This window comes from Fundulus heteroclitus, chromosome 19, assembly GCF_011125445.2.
Source record: "Fundulus heteroclitus isolate FHET01 chromosome 19, MU-UCD_Fhet_4.1, whole genome shotgun sequence".
NCBI lineage: Eukaryota > Metazoa > Chordata > Actinopteri > Cyprinodontiformes > Fundulidae > Fundulus > Fundulus heteroclitus.
Genome location: NC_046379.1, coordinates 33,110,006 through 33,131,587, shown reverse-complemented (window position 1 = coordinate 33,131,587; position 21,582 = coordinate 33,110,006). Strand labels below are relative to the sequence as shown.

The window sequence follows — 21,582 nt, the reverse complement described above, 5'->3', positions numbered from 1 at the left end:
ATGCCAGGGGTGGCAAACTCAAATTCACTCAAAATCTGGAACGAAGTCGCGGGCCAAACTTCACAATTAATTTGAAAAATTGACTAAAATTATGCATGCATGCACTTAATACTCAGTTAAATTTCATATACATTCACATACACATTCACATACCCACTTTCAAATTTGTCTACACATCCTGTGACACAGCAAATTTCATGTTCAATTCATATTACACTGCACATTAATGGTGTGTGTGGGCCAACTGTAATAGACATTTGAAATTATCTCGCGGCTGAATAAAATGGCTCCGTGGGCCAAATAGTGCCCCGGGGCCTGAGTTTGACATCCCTGACCTATGCCATTATACAGTATGTAGTGATTAATGAGGTGTGCCAGACTGCAGTTGTTCAGTTGCATATTTTCCTTCAGGTCTCCCAGAAAGATCAAGCCGAGCAGGAGCTGGAGAGGACCACCATGGCAGTCTTCGTCTTCAGAGAGAATTCAAGCCTTCTACAGCAGCCCCAAGACGTTGGGATTGTCATTGATGGTGTGGAAGTCCTCAATGAGTTGCCTTCTATTGCAGCTGGGGTGGTAATGCTCTTTGGACTTTGCTATGCTCTTAACATGGAGTATCCACAGGGTTTCAGGTTCACTTTTGAGGCCCTTCAGAAGATCCTAATGGAGCTTGGTTCCAACAAGATGACTTCCAAGATTCGCAAACTCAGTAGTGAACTCAAAACTGCGCAGTAGTGCACATTTGTGTGTGCTTAGTGTGTGCATGTAGTTGCCACTGGCTTCTATTGCTGAGTTAGACCACCTCAGCAGGACTTTGATATACAGGCTCACAGGGGCACTTAAATTGAGTGCTTTAGTTGGAATTTTGGTTCTTTTCAATATGATGTTAAGTAAGATGACACTCCTTCCAAGAAATTAGCAAATATGTCATTCAAAGTTAAGCTGTGTATGTAAAGTACACAACAATGAGAACACTCCTTTTCAAAATCAACATTTTGAACAACATATCAATGAGCACACACGTTATTTCCAAAATGTGTAGAGGTAAAAAAAATTCTGAGCTTACAACTGAAAAGTAAGGTTAATACATCAACACAACTTAACAAGATGAGGAGTCAGATGGGAGCTCAACAGATGTTCCATAAAACTTACTCCATAAACATTTTTGGGAATAACTTGTGCACTCACTTAAATATTGTCAATTTTACTATTCAACAGGTGTGTACATTATCGCTGTGCATGGTACATTGATATAGCCCGTAGTTTCCGCCGGCTTCTATTAAAGAGACCAATGTCCGTGCATAGTTGCATAGTGTTGGTTGCAAAGGGTTTTTGTTGTGGAGTGCTGTTGCCATTTAATGTTGTGCTCTGAGTTCAGAGTATTAAGTATTTTCTATGATTGTTAGAGAGGCAACACTCCTTAAGCAATAAATACCTAATTTCATTAAAGTTCAGATCAGATAAGCTTGTGGCCCATTAATGTGCTTTCCATCTTTTTAATTGTGCTTGGTAAGCCATCTGTTGTCCTTTATGTCATTGCTCTGATGTGGAGCAACAATGACCTGTTTGTTTATCTAAACATGCTGCCACTTTTTTTTTTCTCCTTTTTTACATGTGAGCAACAAATGACTTTGAAAAAACTGTTGCTCGAGTGTGCTAGGTGTAATGTGAGTGATGCAAATTGTTTTTGATTCAAATTAAACGAAATATAAAAAATGACTTTCATGGTGCCAATTAATTAACTGGTGTTAATGCCTGAATATTAGTTTGGTGCAATGTAAATATATTAGATTGGTTCAATTTGAATATATTAGTTTGGTTCAATTTCAATATATTAGTTTGGTTAAAACTGAAATGTAAATAATTTAATTTGGATAAAGGTGAAGAATTAATATTGGGTCAAGTTAAGTAATATGGTTTGAGTCAAAATTAAATAATCATGTTGTACCAAACGACTTTATTTAGATTCTGTGAAGTCAAATATTTTAGATGCAACAGATGGACATCAATTTTTTTAATTTGAACAGGGTAATAATTTTTACAGTGTAGTCGCCTGTAGCCAGGTTCCCTCTGTAGTCGCCTGTAGTCAGGCTCTGTGTGTAGCCGCCTGTAGTCAGGCACCGCCCATAGCCAGTAGCCCGGGGCCTCCTGAAGGCTGTAGCCTGGGCTCATCCACAGCCTGTAGCCAGGCTCCCTCTTCGGTCGCCTGTAGTCTGGCGCCTCCCCTAGCCCGTAGTCCATCGCCGTCTTCCGCTCTCTCTCTCCAGGCGTCGGGTCCTGTGGGTGTTGGTCCGCCGATGCTCTCTGAGTGTCCTGGTGCGCCATCCGAGGGTCCTGGTCCGCCGTCAGTGCCGTCCGAGGGTCTTGCTGCGCCTGGGCCGTCCTCCGGGTCGTCTGCCGGATACATTTTATTTACCACCACAGAATGCCGCTCCACATCAATACTGCTGACTTTAACACTTTTATTTAAAGGGCCATTGATCACCCAACCCAACACTGTTCTTATAGCGTAAGGGCTGTCTCCACAGCTGTTGACCACTTCCCAAGGTTCCAATAACTTGGAAGTGTTGGTTTCTATTAACAAGTCAACATTAGCCTTTTTGGTGGGAATGTGAACCTTTGACAAATAAAGCCACTTTTCCAAATCTTCAGCAGTGACAACGTCATCTGAAGTGACTGGCATGTGTTTCTGTGTGAGGACTTCTGGTAGAAGATAAAAGGTGTTTCCTTCCAACCCTGATACCTCTATGCCAGACAATGAGAACGTTGAAACAACATTTTCTTGCCCCATTGTTTTCAAAAGCACATTAGCCCTTTTTCCTGTGATGTTCAATTTGTGCATGAGATTTTCTGAACAGAATGTAGCCGTGCTACCTGGATCCAGAAATGCATATGTTTGTATGACCTGAATTCCCTTGGAGGACTTCACTTGTACTGGAACGATAGATAAAATGCAACGATCCTTTCCGGCACATGTATGCCCAAATGTCTAGAGAAAAGTTGCTTTATCTGTTTCCTTTCAACGACTACCGGCTGTTTCCTGCTGTTTCTGGACCAACATTTGCCCTTGGAATATGAAGCACAGTAGGATGTTTTTGATCACAAATTTCACAGATCAAGCAGCTTTCACAATCTCGGCTTACGTGTCCAATACGTAAGCATCCAAAGCAAATCCCTTTCTCCTTTAGAAAATGAATCTTCTCTCTGTGTTTCTTCCCCTTAAACTGTTGACATTTTTCCAAAAGTTGAGCATGTGAACAGCAATGGCAGAATAATCTTTATTTCTTTGGGCTGGTAGCTTTACCTTCAGAGGGATCCACTGATGTTGCTGTAGTAGCAAAACTACTTCCCTTCACTCTGACCTTTGACTGCAACTTTAACTTGCTGGAAGGTCTTAAACCACCTATATTTTGTGGTACGCATCCTCCAATGTCTCTAAAGACTGGGTCAGACAGAATCCTAACCTGCTTCTCCAGAAATACAGCCACATTGATAAATTGAGCTCTATGGTTGTATGTCTCAAAAATATCATGAGCAGCAGTTCTCCATCTCTCCTTGAGTTTGTATGGCAGTTTGGAAATCACCATTTTCATGTTGCTTGGCCTATCCAACTCCTGCATACATTGCAGCTCTTCCATTGCATCACAGCATCCTCGTAAAAACAAAGCATAAGCTTTTAGAGCTTTAACATCCTCAGACTTTATTAATGGCCAAGCTAGTGCTTTGTCTATATATGCTGTTGCTATCTTGTACTCATTTCCAAAATGTTCTTGAAGTAGACCCTTTGCTACAATGTAGCCACATTCCGGATCCATGTGCTGGCAGCTGCGAACCAATTCCTTGGGCTGTCCTCTGGTGAACTGCTCCAAATAATATAAGCAGTCAGCTTTACCAGCTTTCATCTCCACTCCTTGTTCAAATGTTTTAATAAAAGCTTTATACTGAAATGAATCCCCTTCAAACACAGGTATGTCGCGTGCCGGCAAAGACAGTAAGCGCAGTCGGTGCACTAGGGCAGCTGTTATTTCAATATGCTTATGCAAAATAGTGACAACATCTCCAGATAGAATTTCATCTGATCGTTAATGACTTGTCTGTTGCCTACTACATTTCTCCAAGCAGTTGTTTTACCATGCTGCAAAATTTGTGATGTTTCCAAACGCTTCTTTGCTGCTGAAATCTTTTTCTGTGTTTGTTTTGGTCGAACATCCATCATTTACCTTTTATCTTCTGTAAGAGAAACATTTTTCTCCAATGTTTTTTCACAGGTTGCAGGCTCATATTCACTTGCCATGGGGTTAAGAATATTGACTGATGCCATTTTCTTCTTTTCCTTTCCAAAATAAGAGTTCATGCCATCTGTAAGAGAGAGACACCGTCCATCCGATATCTGCAAAACTGCTAATTTAGCAGTAGATGAGGCTAGCTCGGTTTCCAACGCAAGCTGCTCCTTTTTCCTTTTTATCAGTTCCTCCAGTGCATGGCGTTCCTTTAAAGCAGCCATCCTAGCAACAAGTGCAGCTCTTTCTGCTGCTGCTTTAATTTGTACACAGGAAGTGGTACTTGATCTAAAGCTGCTAACGCTTTTGTTGTAATGTTTACCCACATTGGAAACACTGTCATTAGGGTCATCATTAACAACACCATCATGAATATTCAAATGACCAGTACCTTCATTTTCTGACACAAAACTTCCTTTAGATTTGACCCACCCTCTTATACTATCAATAAATTCATCATTAAACATAATTTTTGCCTTAAACCATGTTTCGTGTTTTTCTTTTTCATCAGGTGGCAATAAAATTATTAGTGAATCATGCATAGACCTTATTTCATCACACAATTCAATGAATCCATCAAGAGATTTTTGCACCTCTAAGAGTTTACCCCATTGCATTAAACTTTGTATTGTTTTCCTTAAACTGCTAGCTTTATTTAGTTTTGCCTTTCTACCACTATGCAATCTGTCTACCTTATCAGCAAGTGCTTTAGCGGAAAGTTTAGCCACCCGTTTGCTTGTTTGTGTATCACTACAGCTGGTTACCATGTCCTGGCTGCCATCAGCAGCTGATGCACTGGCACCTGATGGTTTATCCATTTTAGCCGTGTAATCCTCCATAATTTAAGTTCAACAGTCCACAGATCGCAACAGTTTATTGATAAAAAGTTAATTGTTCATCCACTTCAGCAACCAATGCATTGGGATTACGCCCTTATGTGTGCACACTATATTTAGATGGCCACACTATATTTAGATGGCCGTCATATCGGTGGTAGCGCTACACATACCTAATCATTTGAATGATTATTCAAATCCAGCGCCGAGCTGATCAACGGCGTCCTCACCGATGTCGATCCTGTCCGACGTCACCTGAGGTGAGCTGAGTTCGATCATCTGATGCTCCACTCCAAACACGTAACCTCCGTCCAAGTCTTGTCTTGCGCAATCACCACCATCTTTTGATATAAGACGTATCCAAACTTATGCACAGTTTGTGAAGATGCACAAACAGTTTTTGACTTGTATTGTAGCGGCCAAGCCAATACTTTAAGCCACTGAGGTGCTGCACCGGGGTATTAGAGTTGACGCACTGATTGTTACCTTTTGGGATGAATTAGAGTCCGAGTCGTCAGGGCATGTTGAACGCTTCGTCCATTTATTTTCTTCTTTGCATGTCAAATGTCCATCATAACACGAACACATCTCCAGGCAACATAGAAAGCAGACTTGCTTGTATTTACCTTTTTAAGCGGTCAAAAACTGTTTCCCCCTTCCGGGTGGAACACCTACCTATCAAAGAAAAGTTCCCCCCTTAAATAGACATGACCACTGATTACCCAATTAATGCATTTGCGCTCCTACACTCCTATTCTCCAATTTGCATTGCTTGTTGCCATTTGAGCCTTTAACTTTTTGTTATCTGTTATTTTTTTCTTCAGACCAGGTACACCTGGTCTGGCGTTCTGTTAGCTATGACATCGTTCTGTTAGCTATGACATCATCATAATAGATTGCCCACTATTACCATATAATGTAGAAAATATTCCTGGATTAATGTGTGCTTTTGTGCTTTTTTGTCTCTCTTATTGTGTCTCTGCTCTGTCTTCTCTAATCTCCAGTCGATCGAGGTAGATGACCGTTCACACTGAGCCTAGTTCTGATGGAGGTTTTTCCTTCCCGTTAAAGGTTCTTAACAGGTGGACACAGAATTCAAGGCAGACAGACATAGTCATTTAAACAGTTTATTAATCTCATAAACAGCTCGGGTGGCGTCAGCGGGAACTTCTGCAGGAGGAGACAACAGGTTAGTGACCACGTTTAGCCTAGAGTGCTCAGGCAGAAATGTGTAGGTCACTAACCTGGTCTTTATTTTCAGTTCTGGTCCAGGAGTAGAGGTACACACTAGCTGGCAGATAGCCAACCCGGTGCGGCGGTTGAGAGAGTTCCCAGCGGAGGGGATGCAGAGGTCGGAAGACAGGCAGGAGGTCAGAACCGTGAAGAAAGATGTGAGCAGGATGATCAGGAGGACGAACCAGAAGCCGATGTTGGGGACGAGATCCGAGGTAAGAGCCGAGTGGTCAGATGTCAGATGAGGTGCCAGAGGGAGATCCAGGACGAGGTCGGGACACAGATCAAGGTTTGGTACACGATCAGCAGACAGACTTGAACGAGGGCAGGCAGGCTCGGTAGTCAAAGGACGGATCCGGTCGGTACACAAACAGCAGAACTCACGCAGATAATTAGGTCAGGCAGAAGTCAGGAATCAGATCAGGCCAACAGGATCACATAGGAACAGGCAGGCTCGGAGGTCGAAAGGCAAACAGGTCAGGATCAGAAGTCAGAACAAAATAATGCTGGAATAAGTCTCACAGATGCTTGAAATAAACTGGCACTGTTGTCTGGTCTTACAGCTGGTTATATACTAGTGAGAGCAGGTGGAACAGATCTGAAGTGACGAGGAATGGGCAGAGCTAAACAGGTGTGTGACATGAGATATTAGACCAGGCAACAGTGCCAAAATCATGACATAAAGGGGAGTTTTCCTTTCTGTCTTCGCTTCATGCTTGCTCAGTATGAGGGATTGCTGCAAAGCCATGGACAATGCAGTAGACTGTCCCTGTGGCCCTACGCTACTTCAGGAGGAATAAATGGTGCTTGTCAAGGCTTGATGCAATCTACTGGGTTTCCTTAGATAGGAAATTTTTTTACCAATCTGTATAATCTGATCCAATCTGTATAATCTGATTGAATTTGACTTTGGATAGTGCCTTGAGGTGACATGTTTCATGAATTGGCGCTATAAAATTGAGAGTCAAGGAGAGTCGAGGCTAAATGTATTTCTATAGCACAATTCAGTACAGAGACAATGCAAAGTGCTTTACATAATTAAAATATATGAAAATAAACCCGAAATGTTCTTCAGGTGATAGAAAGACGACCTTGTAATTGTCTTTAGATGCTTTTGGAGGTTCGGGTCTGAGTCCATCACTACACCCAGATTTCGGGCCTGATCAGTGGTTTTTAGCTGAAGCGACTGAAGCTGTGTGCTAACTTTTGACCTCTCCTCTATTGGTCCAAAGATTATTACTTCCGTTTTTTTATTCAATTCAAGAAAATTTTGGCAAATCCAGGCATTGATTTCTTCTAAACATTTCCTCAGTGCTTGAACTGGTTCATAGTCACCTGGTGACATGGAGCTGTGTGTCGTCTGCGTAGTTATGGTAGCTGATGTTGTTTTTTATTATTTGAGCTAGAGGGAGCATGTAGGTATTGAAGAGGAGGGGACCCAGGATGGACCCTTGGGGAACCCCACATGTGATTTTTGTTGTCTTTGATGTAAAGTTACCTACTGATACAAAAAATTCCCTGTCCTTAAAGTGTAACGTTTCTGGCACTGGAGCTGCTAATTGCAATCAGCGCACCTGCCTGAACCCCGTTGGATTTGTCTGCCCGCCTGAGTTCTGTTCTTCAGCCTCAGTGATTTGGACTGCCTCCCTGTGTTTCGGACCCTGCCAGCCTGTAAGTTTCTGAGATTGCCTACTCTTTGATTATTGTGATTCTGGATTTGGATTTGGACCTGGACCTGGACCCGTCTCTGGAGTCTCCCTCGGAAACCTCTGCTGGATTAAACGGATATCCCTCCCGTCAAAGAACCGGACCGGACCTGGACAAAGAACTGGATAGCCCCTTCACGGACCCTGCTGCTTCCTGGAAACCAGACGCTGCTAAAACAAGCCGTCCTCGTGCCCCAGGTTAGTGACTCAGCTCCGTGTAATATTCCCTCTGTGCCCCGCTGGTCACTAACCCACCACTCTGCCTTCAGGAACCGCCAGAGGCTGTGTGCTGCCGCACAAACCAGGGGGGTCCGCGCCGCCACCATCTTTAATAAACTGTTAAAGTTTTACTCACTCGTTTTCGGGTATTTCTTGGGTCCATCCATATCCATTACATAAAGTAGGATTTAAACCAGTTGAGAGCTGTACCAGAGAGGCCGACCCAGTTCTCCAGTTGTTCTAACAGAATGGAGTGATCGATAGTATTGAATGCTGCACTAAGGTCCAATAGTACCAGCACTGTGGATCTTCCACAGTGAGTATTTATATGGATGTCATTAAATACCTTGATGAGGGCAGTCTCTGTGCTGTGGTGAGCATGGAAACCTGACTGGAAAATGTCAAAACGGCTGGTCGTTGTTAAAAAGGTGTCTAATTGTTGAAACACAGCTTTTTCAATAATCTTACTGATAAGGGGGAGGTTTAAGAGTTCTCGAGTAGTAGTTTGTCTAAATTGTTCTTTTTCAGCAGTGGTTTGATAATTGCTGTTTTTAGGGACTGGGGGAAAACATCTGACAGAAGGGACGTGTTTATTATCTGAGTCAAATCAAACACTATGAACGGCAAAATTTTCTTAAAGAACACTGTGGGTAGAACATCAAGGCAGCAGGAGGAGGAACTTAGCTGCTGGATGATCTCCTCTAAGCCTTTATAGTTTATTTGGCTGAATTGGGACATTTTGTCATGATAAGTTCCAGCTGGATACAGCTTTGGTTCTGGAGTTGATATGGATGTACAAACTGATCCTCTAATCTTTAGGATTTTCTCAGTAAAGTGTCATAATGCAGCCTGATGGCTGCATTCTAAGCATTTCCTGCCTCCTCCTTTCCCAGAGCAGCCCTTAGGATCACCTGTCCGGCTGCAATTAACTAATGACTGGCTTCACCTGTTCACACCCCTTTATATACTCACCTGTTCCTCGTCACCGGCTCGTCTTCAGTGCTCCGAACACCACGCCTGTCTAGTTCCAGTCCGTTTCCAGATCCTGCCCTGTCTGCTCCGGTCCTTTCCCGTCAGCCAGCTCCAGCACCCTACAACTCTGTCTGGTAACTGACTCTGGTTCTCGTCATCCTCTACCCACTGTTGCAATAAACTCTCAACCAGCTCTGTGTGTGTGTGTGTCTGTCTGTCTGTCTGTCGTGTCCGGGTTCATCTCAGACACGTCATGACAGTACGAGCCGGTCACAAGATCAACTCAAGCACACACAAAGCTTGGTGCAGGAGCTGGCAGTATTTCTGCTCCGCTTCCCCAGTCCGAGGCCTCCGTTGGTTCCGCCCGTCTCTGGTTCGTCTGCCGGGGTCGCCGTCTGCGAAACCCACCTCTATTCATCTGCCGGGGTCGCCGTCTGCGAAACCCGCCTCTATTCATCTGCCGGGGTCGCCGTCCGCGACGCCCACCTCTGGTTCGTCTGCCGGGGTCGCCGTTCGCGACGCCCACGTCTGGTTCGTCTGCCGGGGTTGCTGTCCACAACGCCCGCCTCTGGTTCTTCTGGGTTCCGGTGCTCTCAAGGGTTCCTGCGCTTTCAGAGGGTCCTGCGCTCATAAGGTTCCGGTGCTTTCCATGCACTCACAAGGGGTCCTGCGCTCACAGGCTTCCTGCGCCCTAAAGGTTCCTGTGCCCCAAAGAATCCTGCGCCCTAAAGGTTCATTCTCTAGTTCCAGTATTTTTTTTATATAAGTTTGATGTGGGCTTAGGAGGCCTGTAAACATTCAGAAACATAATTCATACCTGGAGAGCCAAATGTTCCAAAAAGTCGCATTTTCCCAAAAACACCTTTATACACTTTAGTGAATCAATAAACGATGTTGCCACTCCTCCACCTTTCCTTTACTGCCTGCTCTCACAAATAAAATTGCAGTTTGGAGGAGTTGATTCCAACAGAATATGTGTTTCATTAAGTTCATGTACAGCTGAACATCAAGATTATTGTCAATAATGAAGTCATTAATTAAAAGGGATTTTCCTGACAGATCTGATGCTTAATAAAACCAGTTTATATGACTTAGTGGTTGATGTTGTCTCTGGGCAGGTTGCATCTGACAGTTTATGACTTTTAAGTACGATTGTTTGTTCCTGTTTGTTATCCTTTTGTTTATGTTATTTCTGCCACATATCACAGATATTCCATAATCTCCAACAAAAGGCCCAAGATGATGCTGGAAACTGTCATGTCTGATAAGGTTGCTGCTAGGGCCCGGTGTGTATCACAGAGAAGTTATCTGAAGGTCATGAGCACAGGCATGTTCCGTGATACGTAGAGGAAGAGGATCTGGGGCTCTGCGGCCTTTGGAAGATGCTGGTTTAGTCACAGCACTGGGGTTGTCAGAATGGCTATGTAAAGAGGATGTCAACTGTAGGCCAATCTTCAAAACTTTGTTCATGTTATGAGAAAATTCCAGAAAAGGAACATCTGGGCTTTGTGGAGAAGAAGGGGAGGTGGGTGCCGTATGGACCGGTGTTCATGGGGATGGAGGTTTTTGGTTCTCTTTGGGAGTTAAAGGGGAGTCCTCTTTTTTTTCCTCCTGTTGAGATCTGGGATTAATCCTCCTTTAATTCTGACATAGCCTCTTTCTGTGTCACCTTTTTGGCCATCTTTATCTTGGCTTGTTTGGGCTGTACTGGGCTTATCATTTGTTTTGGCACTGGTTGAACTTTGTTTTGGGACAAAGCTGATCGTGCATGGTTCACAGAATAGAAGATGTTTGAAATCACCTATCTTGCACCTGACCTATTTAGAGAGAAACCATCTCTGTTACACAGATGTCTCCTCTCCAAAAATATGTTAAAGTTGTCTATGAAGGTTACAGTTGTTGTTTTTTTTCAGCCATTTGTTTAGCATCAGAACTCTGGGAAAAATCTAATCTCCCCAATTAACGGGCACATGAGGGCCACTGAGAAACACCTTGACATTAAGGCCATCAACTAGATTTAGCAGACAAATCTAACAATCTGATTGCCAGCATTTCTAAAATGTGTTCAATATTAAGGACTAATGTTCCAGTTAAAGAGTTTGTTGAATTTAGCTAATGTTAACTTACATTAAGCTAGCTGAAAGCTAACTTCTCCATCCTGTCCTCATTTCTCTTACTTATTGAAACATATAATACGATCTACTCTTTTTTGCTTCATTTCATTCTACTTTTTTTATTTAACTACACTTCTCGCCTCTGATTTTCTTATACTTACTCTAAACTTAATTTTCCTTTGTTGATGCTATTTTGGCCACTCAACTTCAATGTGTGCTGGTACCCATTATAATAATTCAATAATCCCATCATCTCAATTCTGAACAACGCATGCTGTATTTCTTGTCTGCTTTCTGAGTGACTTTGCTTTAAACTTATAAGTGCTGATCTTGAATCCAAACTTAGCAATGCTTTTAATGGTTTTATGACTCTATCCACTGTGCTGCTGATAAAAAGGATAACATTTCTCCTGCGTATTCTGACAGTCCCTTATTGATTTGATTTTCTTGCTGTCACGGTATTCAAGCTTTTAGCCCACATGCAGACACTAACGGAAACACAGGAATGGTTTAAGGATGTTTATTTAAAAGGCTCAGCAAGTAGCAGACTGTACAACACGAGAGATCAGAATGTCGAAGCTGGGAACTCTGCAAGCAAGGAGAGAGAGTAATTAGAGATTGGTCGAACCAGGGAAAAATACCAGAGGCAGGAGCACTTACCGCTTGGCCGTGAGAACCTATCCGGGGAGGGTGAGTAGTCAGGAGTATCGTTATCGCTCCGAGGTGGAACAAGGTGACTGAGTGACGGATGGTTTGGCAGCGGCGACACTGACCCAAGCAACGTCACCATTTATGGCAGACGGGAGGAGCGGCAGGAAGAACCAGAGCAGTCCAGGAGACCAGATGAATCCAGGGGAACGGGAACTCTCCCCCAACTTGGTACCGCCAAGTGAATAAGAGGGGAACGCCAGAGCAGAATCTGAGCAGACTGGATTCAGAGCTAGTCATGGAGTCACGGGCGGCAGACGGTAAGTAATCAAACAGGAACACAGAGAAAAACAGGAGATAAAATTAGATCCAAGGCGAGGTTTCAAAAACTCACAAGATCGTGGTTTCATGTCACAAGTTCTGGCCTAGGCATACCACGATGGGGTAAAACTCTGGCATCTTCCTGCTCGCCGCATCTTCCTTAAATGCCAGCCAGGAAAGTGTCTGATGTGCTGCAGGTGTGGACCATGCCCACCCGTCAGCTGCAATCATCTGTGAAGCAAGAAGGCACAGAGCACGTCAAACGAATCCTGAAACTTGCACTTTTGGTACAATGAATGATTTTCCTATGTTGCCAGCAGAGTTTTTTGATGCATCTGTCAATATCTTTACATAATTAGAAAAATTATTTATGTATTCCTGCAGTATATATGAACTGAATATGACTCCTTTTTCCTTTTTTATTTTAATTTATTTATTTTTGGTCCATAAGTGCTAAATCTACTTTTGCTTCTGTGAAAATCCATGGTGGAATCAGTGTTAATGGTACTATTGAACTTATTGTTTCATTACTTATTTGTGTTCTTTTAACTATATCCAATTATCCAACCTCACTTTTTTTTCTTTTTACCACCATGGTTTTAGAGTCTCAAATGTTGAATAATCTGGATCACTGCCCCATAAGTTTATACAATAATTTACTGCATTTTAAGTTGTTCTAAATTTTAAAGACATTTCTCCTATCTCTACTTTAAGAGGTTCTGTTGGTGTTTTTGTTTAAATATTCCTGTACATAATTGTAACGCTAAATGTTGAATATTGTCTAATTCTTTCCAATGTGTCGTTTAAAGGAATGTTAACATAAACAGATAAGGTTGTTTTTCTGTCTAGAAGAAGTTAAACGATGTACTTCCGGTTCTAACCCAAAATACCAGGCTCAATGATCGTAGGCTGAAAAAATTACACGATTGTTACGGGGACTTCTAAAAAATATTAGGCGTCTTGATACAAAGAAAAACAAAAAACTAATTGTGAAATGGATGCAGAGATATGGTATTCTGAAGAGGAGGATGAACTGCAAAATGCCATCGAAGCATGCAACGTGTAAAATGCAATCGCAACGAATGGCTGTGTTAGTAAGCAGAAGCTTTGCTCTAATGCTAAATACCTAACTGTTAACTTATGTTAGCTAGTTGTGTCAGGTACTGAGTTTGGTGAACCCGAATTCAGCCACACACAGAGTTTTGTCTTTAAGAAGTTTATTGAAGATGATGGATAGTGGAGGATCAGACCAGCGAACTGTACCAGACTGGATCAGTTGGACGATGATGGCTGGAGCAGGCAGACAAGGAGGAGCAGGAGGACCGTGGGTACTGTGCTGCTGAGCTGGGTAGGTGCAGGGAGCCAAGAAGCTTCCTGGGCAGGCGAGTGAGCACTGGGGTCGAGGAGGAACCGGCAGCTTAACAGCAAGAGTTCTTGAGCGCTGGGTGAGAGGAAGGCTGGCACAAAGAGGAAGCGTGAGGCAGGCATTAGGCAGGCATGGGGCGAAGGAGGTGGTGAGGCAAACGACGAGGGTCGAAGGCAGGCAGGAGGACAAAGGACGAGGGAAAAAGTAAGATGGCGTGGCAGGGTCTTGTGCGGGCGTCGCGGAGGGCGACACCGACGAGGCAGAGTCTGGTGCGGGTGTCACAGAGGGCGACACCGACGAGGCAGAGTCTGGTGCGGGCATCACAGAGGGCGACCCCAACGGAGCACAGTCTGAGGTGGGTGTCGCGGAGGGCGACCCCGCCGGCAAAGCAGATCCTCAGGCGGCCCATGTCGGAGCAGAGCGTCAGGCGGCCGGCGGCGGAGCAAAGCCTCTTGGGGTTGGGCGGGTGATTTTGTTGGCAGGGTGCCCCCTTATAGAATGGTAGGGTAAACACTGGATTGGGAGTTGTTCCCCCTCTTTTATAAGTATTTGTCTCCTTTGCCTTACCTTTCAGTACCATTGTGGCAGATGTGGCAAAACATGGTACCGAAAACGCCAGTGGGTCTTCAGGATACCGGAGGTTGATGGTAATTCCAGAAAACCCATTCTGAAACTGGTCAAGGACCACTCAAGGCAAACCCTTACACACCAAATGTGATGACATATCAGACCCAGGACATCTATCCTCACGGATGAATGCCGTGCTTACAAGAAGCTGCTTTCCCAGTATGGATATAACCAGTACTCTGTCTGCCATAAAAAAAAACAAAAACTTTGTGGACCCAGTCACTGGTGTTCATACTCAAAACATTGAGCGTGCACAGCAGAATTACAAGTTGGAAATATGGCGTCACAGAGGCAATCCAACTCCTGAGACACTACAGAGTTACCTCAAAATGATAGAATGGCACCACTGGTTAGGTGTCTGTAATTATAATGATGTCTTGGGGAGACTTTTCCATGATGTTAAACAATATCTCAAGTAAATATCAAAGAATATGAAATGTAGATTTGATTTTTATTCTTGAAAATTAGCGTGTAGCTGTAGCTTTTAGGGGCTGCTCTACAGAAACAAGAAAAACTAGAAGATCTCCCAGTTTGCAGAGCACTGTAGGAATGCTATAAAAAAGGAGATGGCTGAAATCATCACAGCAAAAAATAGAAGTGGAAAACTCCTCCCAATATTGTACAACTACACTTAGACTATGACTGTTGAAACAACTTGGGTTTTCATTTTTTAGTTAAAGAATTAATTGTGTTTTTAGTTGTTTTAATCAGTATTTCAGAAGTAAAATCTGTTGTACAAGAAGTTGAACCCTCTGAGAAAAAGTTTTGTTTTTTGTTAAAAGTACTGAAGGCTTGTACTGAAACAATGCCTCAATCTAACCCTCTGTTGGAGGAAGAAAAAAATGCCAGTATTGTATATTTATAAGCATTTATTAGTGTAATATCACCGTTCCTTCCCCTGGCGTTCCCGCACGCCCGTTCTTTCCCTCTGGCACTGTTGCGCTCCCGTTCCTTCCCTTTGGCGTTGTAGTGCGCCTGTTCCTTCCCTTTGGCGCTGTCGTGTGCCCGTTCCTTCCCTTTGGCGTTGTCGTGCGCCCGTTCCTTTCCTTCTGGCGCTGTCGTGCGCCCGTTCCTTCCCTTTGGCGCTGTCGTGCGCCCATTCTTTCCCTTTGGCGTTGTTGTGCGCCCGTTTCTTTCCTTCTGGCGCTGTCGTGCGCCCATTCCTTCCCTTTGGCGTTGTTGTGCGCCCGTTCCTTCCTTTGGCGCTGACGTGCGCCCGTTCTTTCCCCTGGCGCTGTCGAGCGTCTGTTTCCTTTTCCAGCGTGCGCCTGCTTTGGTTCCTCTGTGTCCCCTAGCCTCTGGGTTCCCCAGTGTTCTCTAGGCCTTGGTTCCTCGTGTTCTCTAGCCCTTGGTCCTCCATGTTCTGTAGCCCTTTGGTTTCCCGTGTTTTCTAGCCTTAGATTCCCCATGTTCTCTAACCTTCGGTTCTCCGTGTTCGGTGGCCCTTTGGTCCCCAGTGTTCAGTCTGATTCTTGCCCACCTTCCTGGGCCCCCTCCGCCCACCCAGTGTGGGAAGTTCTGGGCCGTCCGATGTCCGGCCTAGGGTGGGGGGGGGTTTGTGTACTGTCAGGATGCAGCTTGTAGGCTGCAGTCTGAGCCTCGCTGCCTCTCTCCCTTCCCTGCGCAGAATGATTGATTCCACCTGTCAGGCTGCAATCAACCTCCAACTGTTCCCACCTGTTTCCACCCCTATTTATACTCACCTCAGTTTGTTCTCGCTTGCCGGTCAGTAGTGTTCTTCTCCTGCTCAGTTTCTACCAGAACCCTGTGTCAGCTCAGTTTTGCCAAAGACTCTGCTCAGCTCTGTTCCAACGCAGTTTTTTTAACTCCTGTTCACGACTCCTGAGTTCCGTTCTGCTCTTAAGTTCCTGTGCTGTTCCACGGTCTCAAGTTCCCGTGCTGTTCCACGATCTCAAGTTCCGGTGCTGGTCCCCGGTCTCAAGTTCCGCAACTGTTCCACGGTCTCAAGTTCCGCAGCTGTTCCCCGGTCTCAAGTTCCGCAACTGTTCCACGGTCTCAAGTTCTGCAGCTGTTCCACGGTCTCAAGTCCTTAGCTCCAGAGTTCCTTCCTGGTCAGTCCCCCCACACTCCTGTTGGCCAGCTTCTGCACCCTTCATCTCCGTCCGTAAAAGACTCTGGTTCCTCTCGTCATCAATCTTCCATCCTGTTCAATAAACTCACTTTAAGAACTAGCTCTCTGTGTGCGTGCTGTGTCCGGGTTCATCCAAAGACAAATCATGACACTCACTGATACCCAATATGGATTTAGAAAAAATAGATCAACCTCACTAGCACTAACAGAGCTCATTGAAGAAATCACAAACTCCACAGATAAAAAGAAATATGCAGTCCGGGTTTTCATTGATCTAAAAAAAAGCATTTGATACATCCATCCATCCATTTTCTGATCCGCTTAATCCCTCATGGGGTCGCGGGGGGTGCTGTTGCCTATCTCCAGCGTTCACCGGGCGAGAGGTGGGGTACACTCTGGACAGGTCGCCAGTCTGTCGCAGGCATTTGATACAATAAATCACAAAATATTATTCAGTAAACTGGAACGAATCGGGATCAGGGGGGTAGCTCTAAATTGGATAAGTAGTTATCTGAGAGACAGACAAAAATTTGTGAAGATGGGGGATTATTACTGCATATTTGTTTACATTTCAACTGTCTACTGTCATAAGTTTTATTGTTTGTTTTTTCACTCTCTCTCACACACATCTAATTCTGAGCTTTCACACCAACAATAACTTCTTTGAATATTTTTGCTTGCTGTTTATATCCATATTCATACAGTTTAAGCCTAGAAAAAGGTTTTAAATCTCCAGGTCATTCCAGTCTTAGACTTTGCTTGCAACTGGGCAGGAGCTTAATACCCTGAAAGAGACTGTTTAGTAACTGTTTATGTTATCAGCATGTTAAAAACTCATCTTCAGAACCAATGTCTGCTCAAAATGGTGATCTGCACCAAGTAATCTACTTTCAGCAGTTATCTATGGGGTGCCCCCAGAGACATAAATCAAAATTAACTTCCATATACACATGTTAAATTAAACTCTTCCATATAATATAGTGAAAACCGTGCATAAACACTAGTGAAAAGCTCTCACATACACTAGTGAAAACATTTACCTCTTATATAACCTACTGAAAACCTTGCACAAACACTAGTGAAAAGCTCTCACATGAACTAGTGAAAACATTTACCTCTTATATAACCTACTCAAACGTTCTCATACAAAGTAGTGAGAACTGTTCATATAAACTGGTGAAAAGCTTTACCTTTCATATACACTACTGAAAAGCTCTCACACACACTACTGAAAAGCTTTCATATACACTACTGAAAAGCTTTCATATACACTACTGAAAAGCTTTCATATACACTACTGAAAAGCTTTCATATACACTACTGAAAAAGCTTTCATATACACTATTGAAAAAGCTTTCATATACACTATTGAAAAAGCTTTTATATACACTACTGAAAATGCTCTCACACACACTACTGAAAAGCTTTCATATACACTGCTGAAAAGCTTTCATATACACTACTGAAAAGCTTTCATATACACTACTGAAAAGCTTTCATATACACTACTGAAAAGCTTTCATATACACTATTGAAAAAGCTTTCATATACACTATTGAAAAAGCTTTTATATACACTACTGAAAATGCTCTCACACACACTACTGAAACGCTTTCATATACACTACTGAAAAGCTTTCATATACACTACTGAAAAAGCTTTCATATACACTATTGAAAAAGCTTTCATATACACTATTGAAAAAGCTTTTATATACACTACTGAAAATGCTCTCACACACACTACTGAAAAGCTTTCATATACACTACTGAAAAGCTTTCATATACACTACTGAAAAAGCTTTCATAAACACTATTGAAAAAGCTTTCACATACACTATTGAAAAAGCTTTTATATACACTACTGAAAATGCTCTCACACACACTACTGAAAAGCTTTCATATACACTACTGAAAAAGCTTTCATATACACTATTAAAAAAGCTTTCACATACACTACTGAAAAGCTTTTATATACACTACTGAAAAAGCTTTCATATACACTATTGAAAAAGCTTTTATATACACTACTGAAAATGCTCTCACACACACTACTGAAAAGCTTTCATATACACTACTGAAAAAGCTTTTATATACACTACTGAAAAGCTCTCACACACACTACTGAAAAGCTTTCATATACACTACTGAAAAAGCTTTTATATACACTACTGAAAAAGCTTTCATATACACTACTGAAAAGCTTTTATATACACTACTGAAAAAGTTTTCATACCCACTACTGAAATAGCGGTTTTGCATTGTAGCATTTGACAGGATAAGCTAAAATAAAGTTGAGTAATGCCCCTGCTTCTGTGAGGTGTTCAGCGGGTAGCTGAGCAGTAGCGATGGGTCGATGAGGCGTCATGAAATGTTTCGACACGTTGCCAAACTGTATTGATACTGTGTCACTGAATACTGACACCTGCTGGACGTTAAAAATCCTTACAGGCAACCTAGTTGACAGCGTTAACTGACACTGATTAGATGACCTAGTATACTCAATAATACAATTTAAGTCATTGTATGTTGCATTGTATTATTTCATGTTTTCATTTTTTAAAATATCTTAGATTTTTTTATGCAGTCAATAAATAATGTGAATCTGTATCATAACGTAATACCCTCTAAGTAAACATGTTGTGAATGAAGATGCTTGTGGACTGGCATTTTTTTTTTTTTTTACAAATTTTTATTCAAAAAAATAAGTTGTTTTCGACGTTTTGATATTGAATCTTTTACGCTTTTTTGATATCACTTCTCCAACTGTAGAAAACACCCAATGAAGCACAGATGATGCTGGAGTGCAGAGAAATTGTAATGAAAAGCGGAAGAGGTTTGGACAGACTGTCTTTTGGTTTTTCCAGTCTATCATAGGATCTTGGGACCCTCTGCCAAGTATCTGTGCACCTCCTGGATGGCATTAGCTGTGGCACTTTGGGTCTGCCTGCCCACTTCGATGTCAAATGTTGCCAAATGTTATGTAAAAAGAACATTGGCATTTTAGTACATGATTTATAAACAACAAACTGCCCAATAACATGCCTGAAGTAGGGGCAGACAGATTTTGTGAAGATGGTCCTGGCTGGGGCTCATTTGGGGTCGTCAGATGATTTATTTCAATATTCTCAGCCACGCATCGCTTTTCTAAAATAACGAGGGAACACGCTTAGTCCTGAACAATTTCTTTGTGCTGCTCTTCATTTTTATGCCAACGGCAGCTTTTTAATAACGTAGGAGACCCAGAAAATCTCTCAGAGGCAACTGTATGTTGCGCTGTCAGAAATGTTACTCAGTTACACTTTAAAGGTGTTCCATAGTCAGAGAACCACAAGATTAATAAAATAACTACGCAGAATGAAAGCAATAATGTATTCTGTATCAAATTTCGGCACTTCCAACTGTAATTTTCCATTCCATATAGCCTATGTAGTTGTAAAGTGAGGTTGGCACATTAACATCTACAAGACAATCAGTGTCAACTCATTTTTAGGATTGGTGAACAATGGCAAAAAGATGAGCATATCAGTTATTTTAATAACACACACCACCCCATCATTAATTGCATATGTTGAATATAGCCAATTAATGCTTTAGTTGAGTACTGTTAAACATAAAACTTTTAACTTAACCTTGCCTGGTTAAACTGTATTTTATCATGATTTGCTGTCATGTCCTTTCAATGCTTAGTAATCTATGCCCCCCATAACCTTTTGTGTTGAACTATAGTGAAGTGTGAGAAAACTGCTTTAATTCTCCATCACATAACTTTCATATTGCGCATGCATTGACTTTTTCAAAAAATTTCTTTTGCTGTTTTCAGCAGCAACGGTATTGTTTCTTATGGTTTAATATTGTTCATATGCCTTCTTTAAAAATGTTTAATTCTACTCGCAGGACATGCGCAGTTCCAAAGCTTTTCTGTCGTTGCCATGGTGAATCGCGTTATGCGCATTCCATTGATCAGGCTTTTTTTCATGCTCGTGTTCACGTTCAACTCATGGTTGATCGGACGCTGTGTTTAGTTACCTGACTTATATCATCTGTTTTGAAATCAGAAACGCTGAGTATGACAGAGTGATGAAAAACTACTCAGAGCAGCAGCTTCCCACTCAGGGTAAATCAGCCGTTTTTTCTGCCACAAGGCTCAGAACAAAGACGCACAGCGCAACCTGCCCAACCATAAAGTCGTCTGCCAAATCCATCAGTGGTGCGCTCCGATCAGCACCTGGCGCTCACAGAGCGAGACTGCGGAACACCATCTCACCAGAGTTGTAAAATTGTTAAAAAAACCGAACAGTTCAGCTTGGCTTTTATTTACTGCGCTGCATAGCTTTGCTGTGCGTGCTGAATCCAGATGCGCGAATGCACGCGCGCGCAGCTTAGAGGGAACAGAACACTGCTTATAAACACAGTTTAGCGCGTCAGTTCGAAACAGTTCCTGTATCGATCATGTGACTTTTCCATAGCGATACGTGCATCGACAAGGGGTTTTGCTCTATGAGCTCGACGCATCGGTGTTGCCGGACCCATCACTACTCAGCAGTAATCAATAATTATAGTTGATAAAATATCGGCCGGAGATTGCACAAAATGTACGGAGCTAACCAGAGTGACCTCTGTTTACAATAACTTCCGGGTTAATGACACTCCTTCCTGTTTCAAGTGAAATGCCTTCCGTTTCAAATGAAATGCCTTCCGTTTCAAGTGAAATCCGTAGCTTTTCAGTAGTATGTATGAAAGCTTTTCAGTAGTGTGTGTGAGAGCATTTTCAGTAGTGTATATAAAAGCTTTTTCAGTAGTGTATATGAAAGCTTTTTCAGTAGTGTATATGAAAGCTTTTTCAGTAGTGTATATGAAAGCTTTTCAGTAGTGTGTGTGAGAGCTTTTCAGTAGTGTATATAAAAGCTTTTTCAATAGTGTATATGAAAGCTTTTTCAGTAGTGTATATAAAAACTTTTTCAATAGTGTATATGAAAGCTTTTTCAGTAGTGTATATGAAAGCTTTTCAGTAGTGTGTGTGAGAGGTTTTCAGTAGTGTATATAAAAGCTTTTTCAATAGTGTATATGAAAGCTTTTTCAGTAGTGTATATAAAAGCTTTTTCAATAGTGTATATGAAAGCTTTTTCAGTAGTGTATATGAAAGCTTTTCAGTAGTGTGTGTGAGAGCTT

General features: G+C 42.5%; 1 protein-coding gene and 1 long non-coding RNA gene across 5 annotated transcripts in view; both read left to right on the top strand.

Annotated features, from left to right (window-relative positions):
* Positions 1–1,713, top strand: part of LOC118566987 — a 35,928-nt gene extending 34,215 nt beyond the window's left edge. For all 4 annotated transcript variants that reach the window (XR_004933422.1, XR_004933421.1, XM_036150894.1 and 1 more), the window contains one exon: positions 412–1,713. Coding sequence is in view for 2 of the 4 variants with exons in the window: in XM_036150894.1 (XP_036006787.1) it covers positions 412–732 (321 nt within the window). In the remaining 2 variants the exon portion in view is untranslated. The remainder of the gene's footprint in view (positions 1–411) is intronic.
* A 6,220-nt stretch (positions 1,714–7,933) lies between these two features.
* Positions 7,934–8,402, top strand: LOC118566993. Its single transcript, XR_004933426.1, has 2 exons — positions 7,934–8,250; positions 8,322–8,402. It is a non-coding gene; the product is annotated as an uncharacterized LOC118566993 (long non-coding RNA).
* The last annotated feature ends 13,180 nt before the right edge of the window (positions 8,403–21,582 follow it).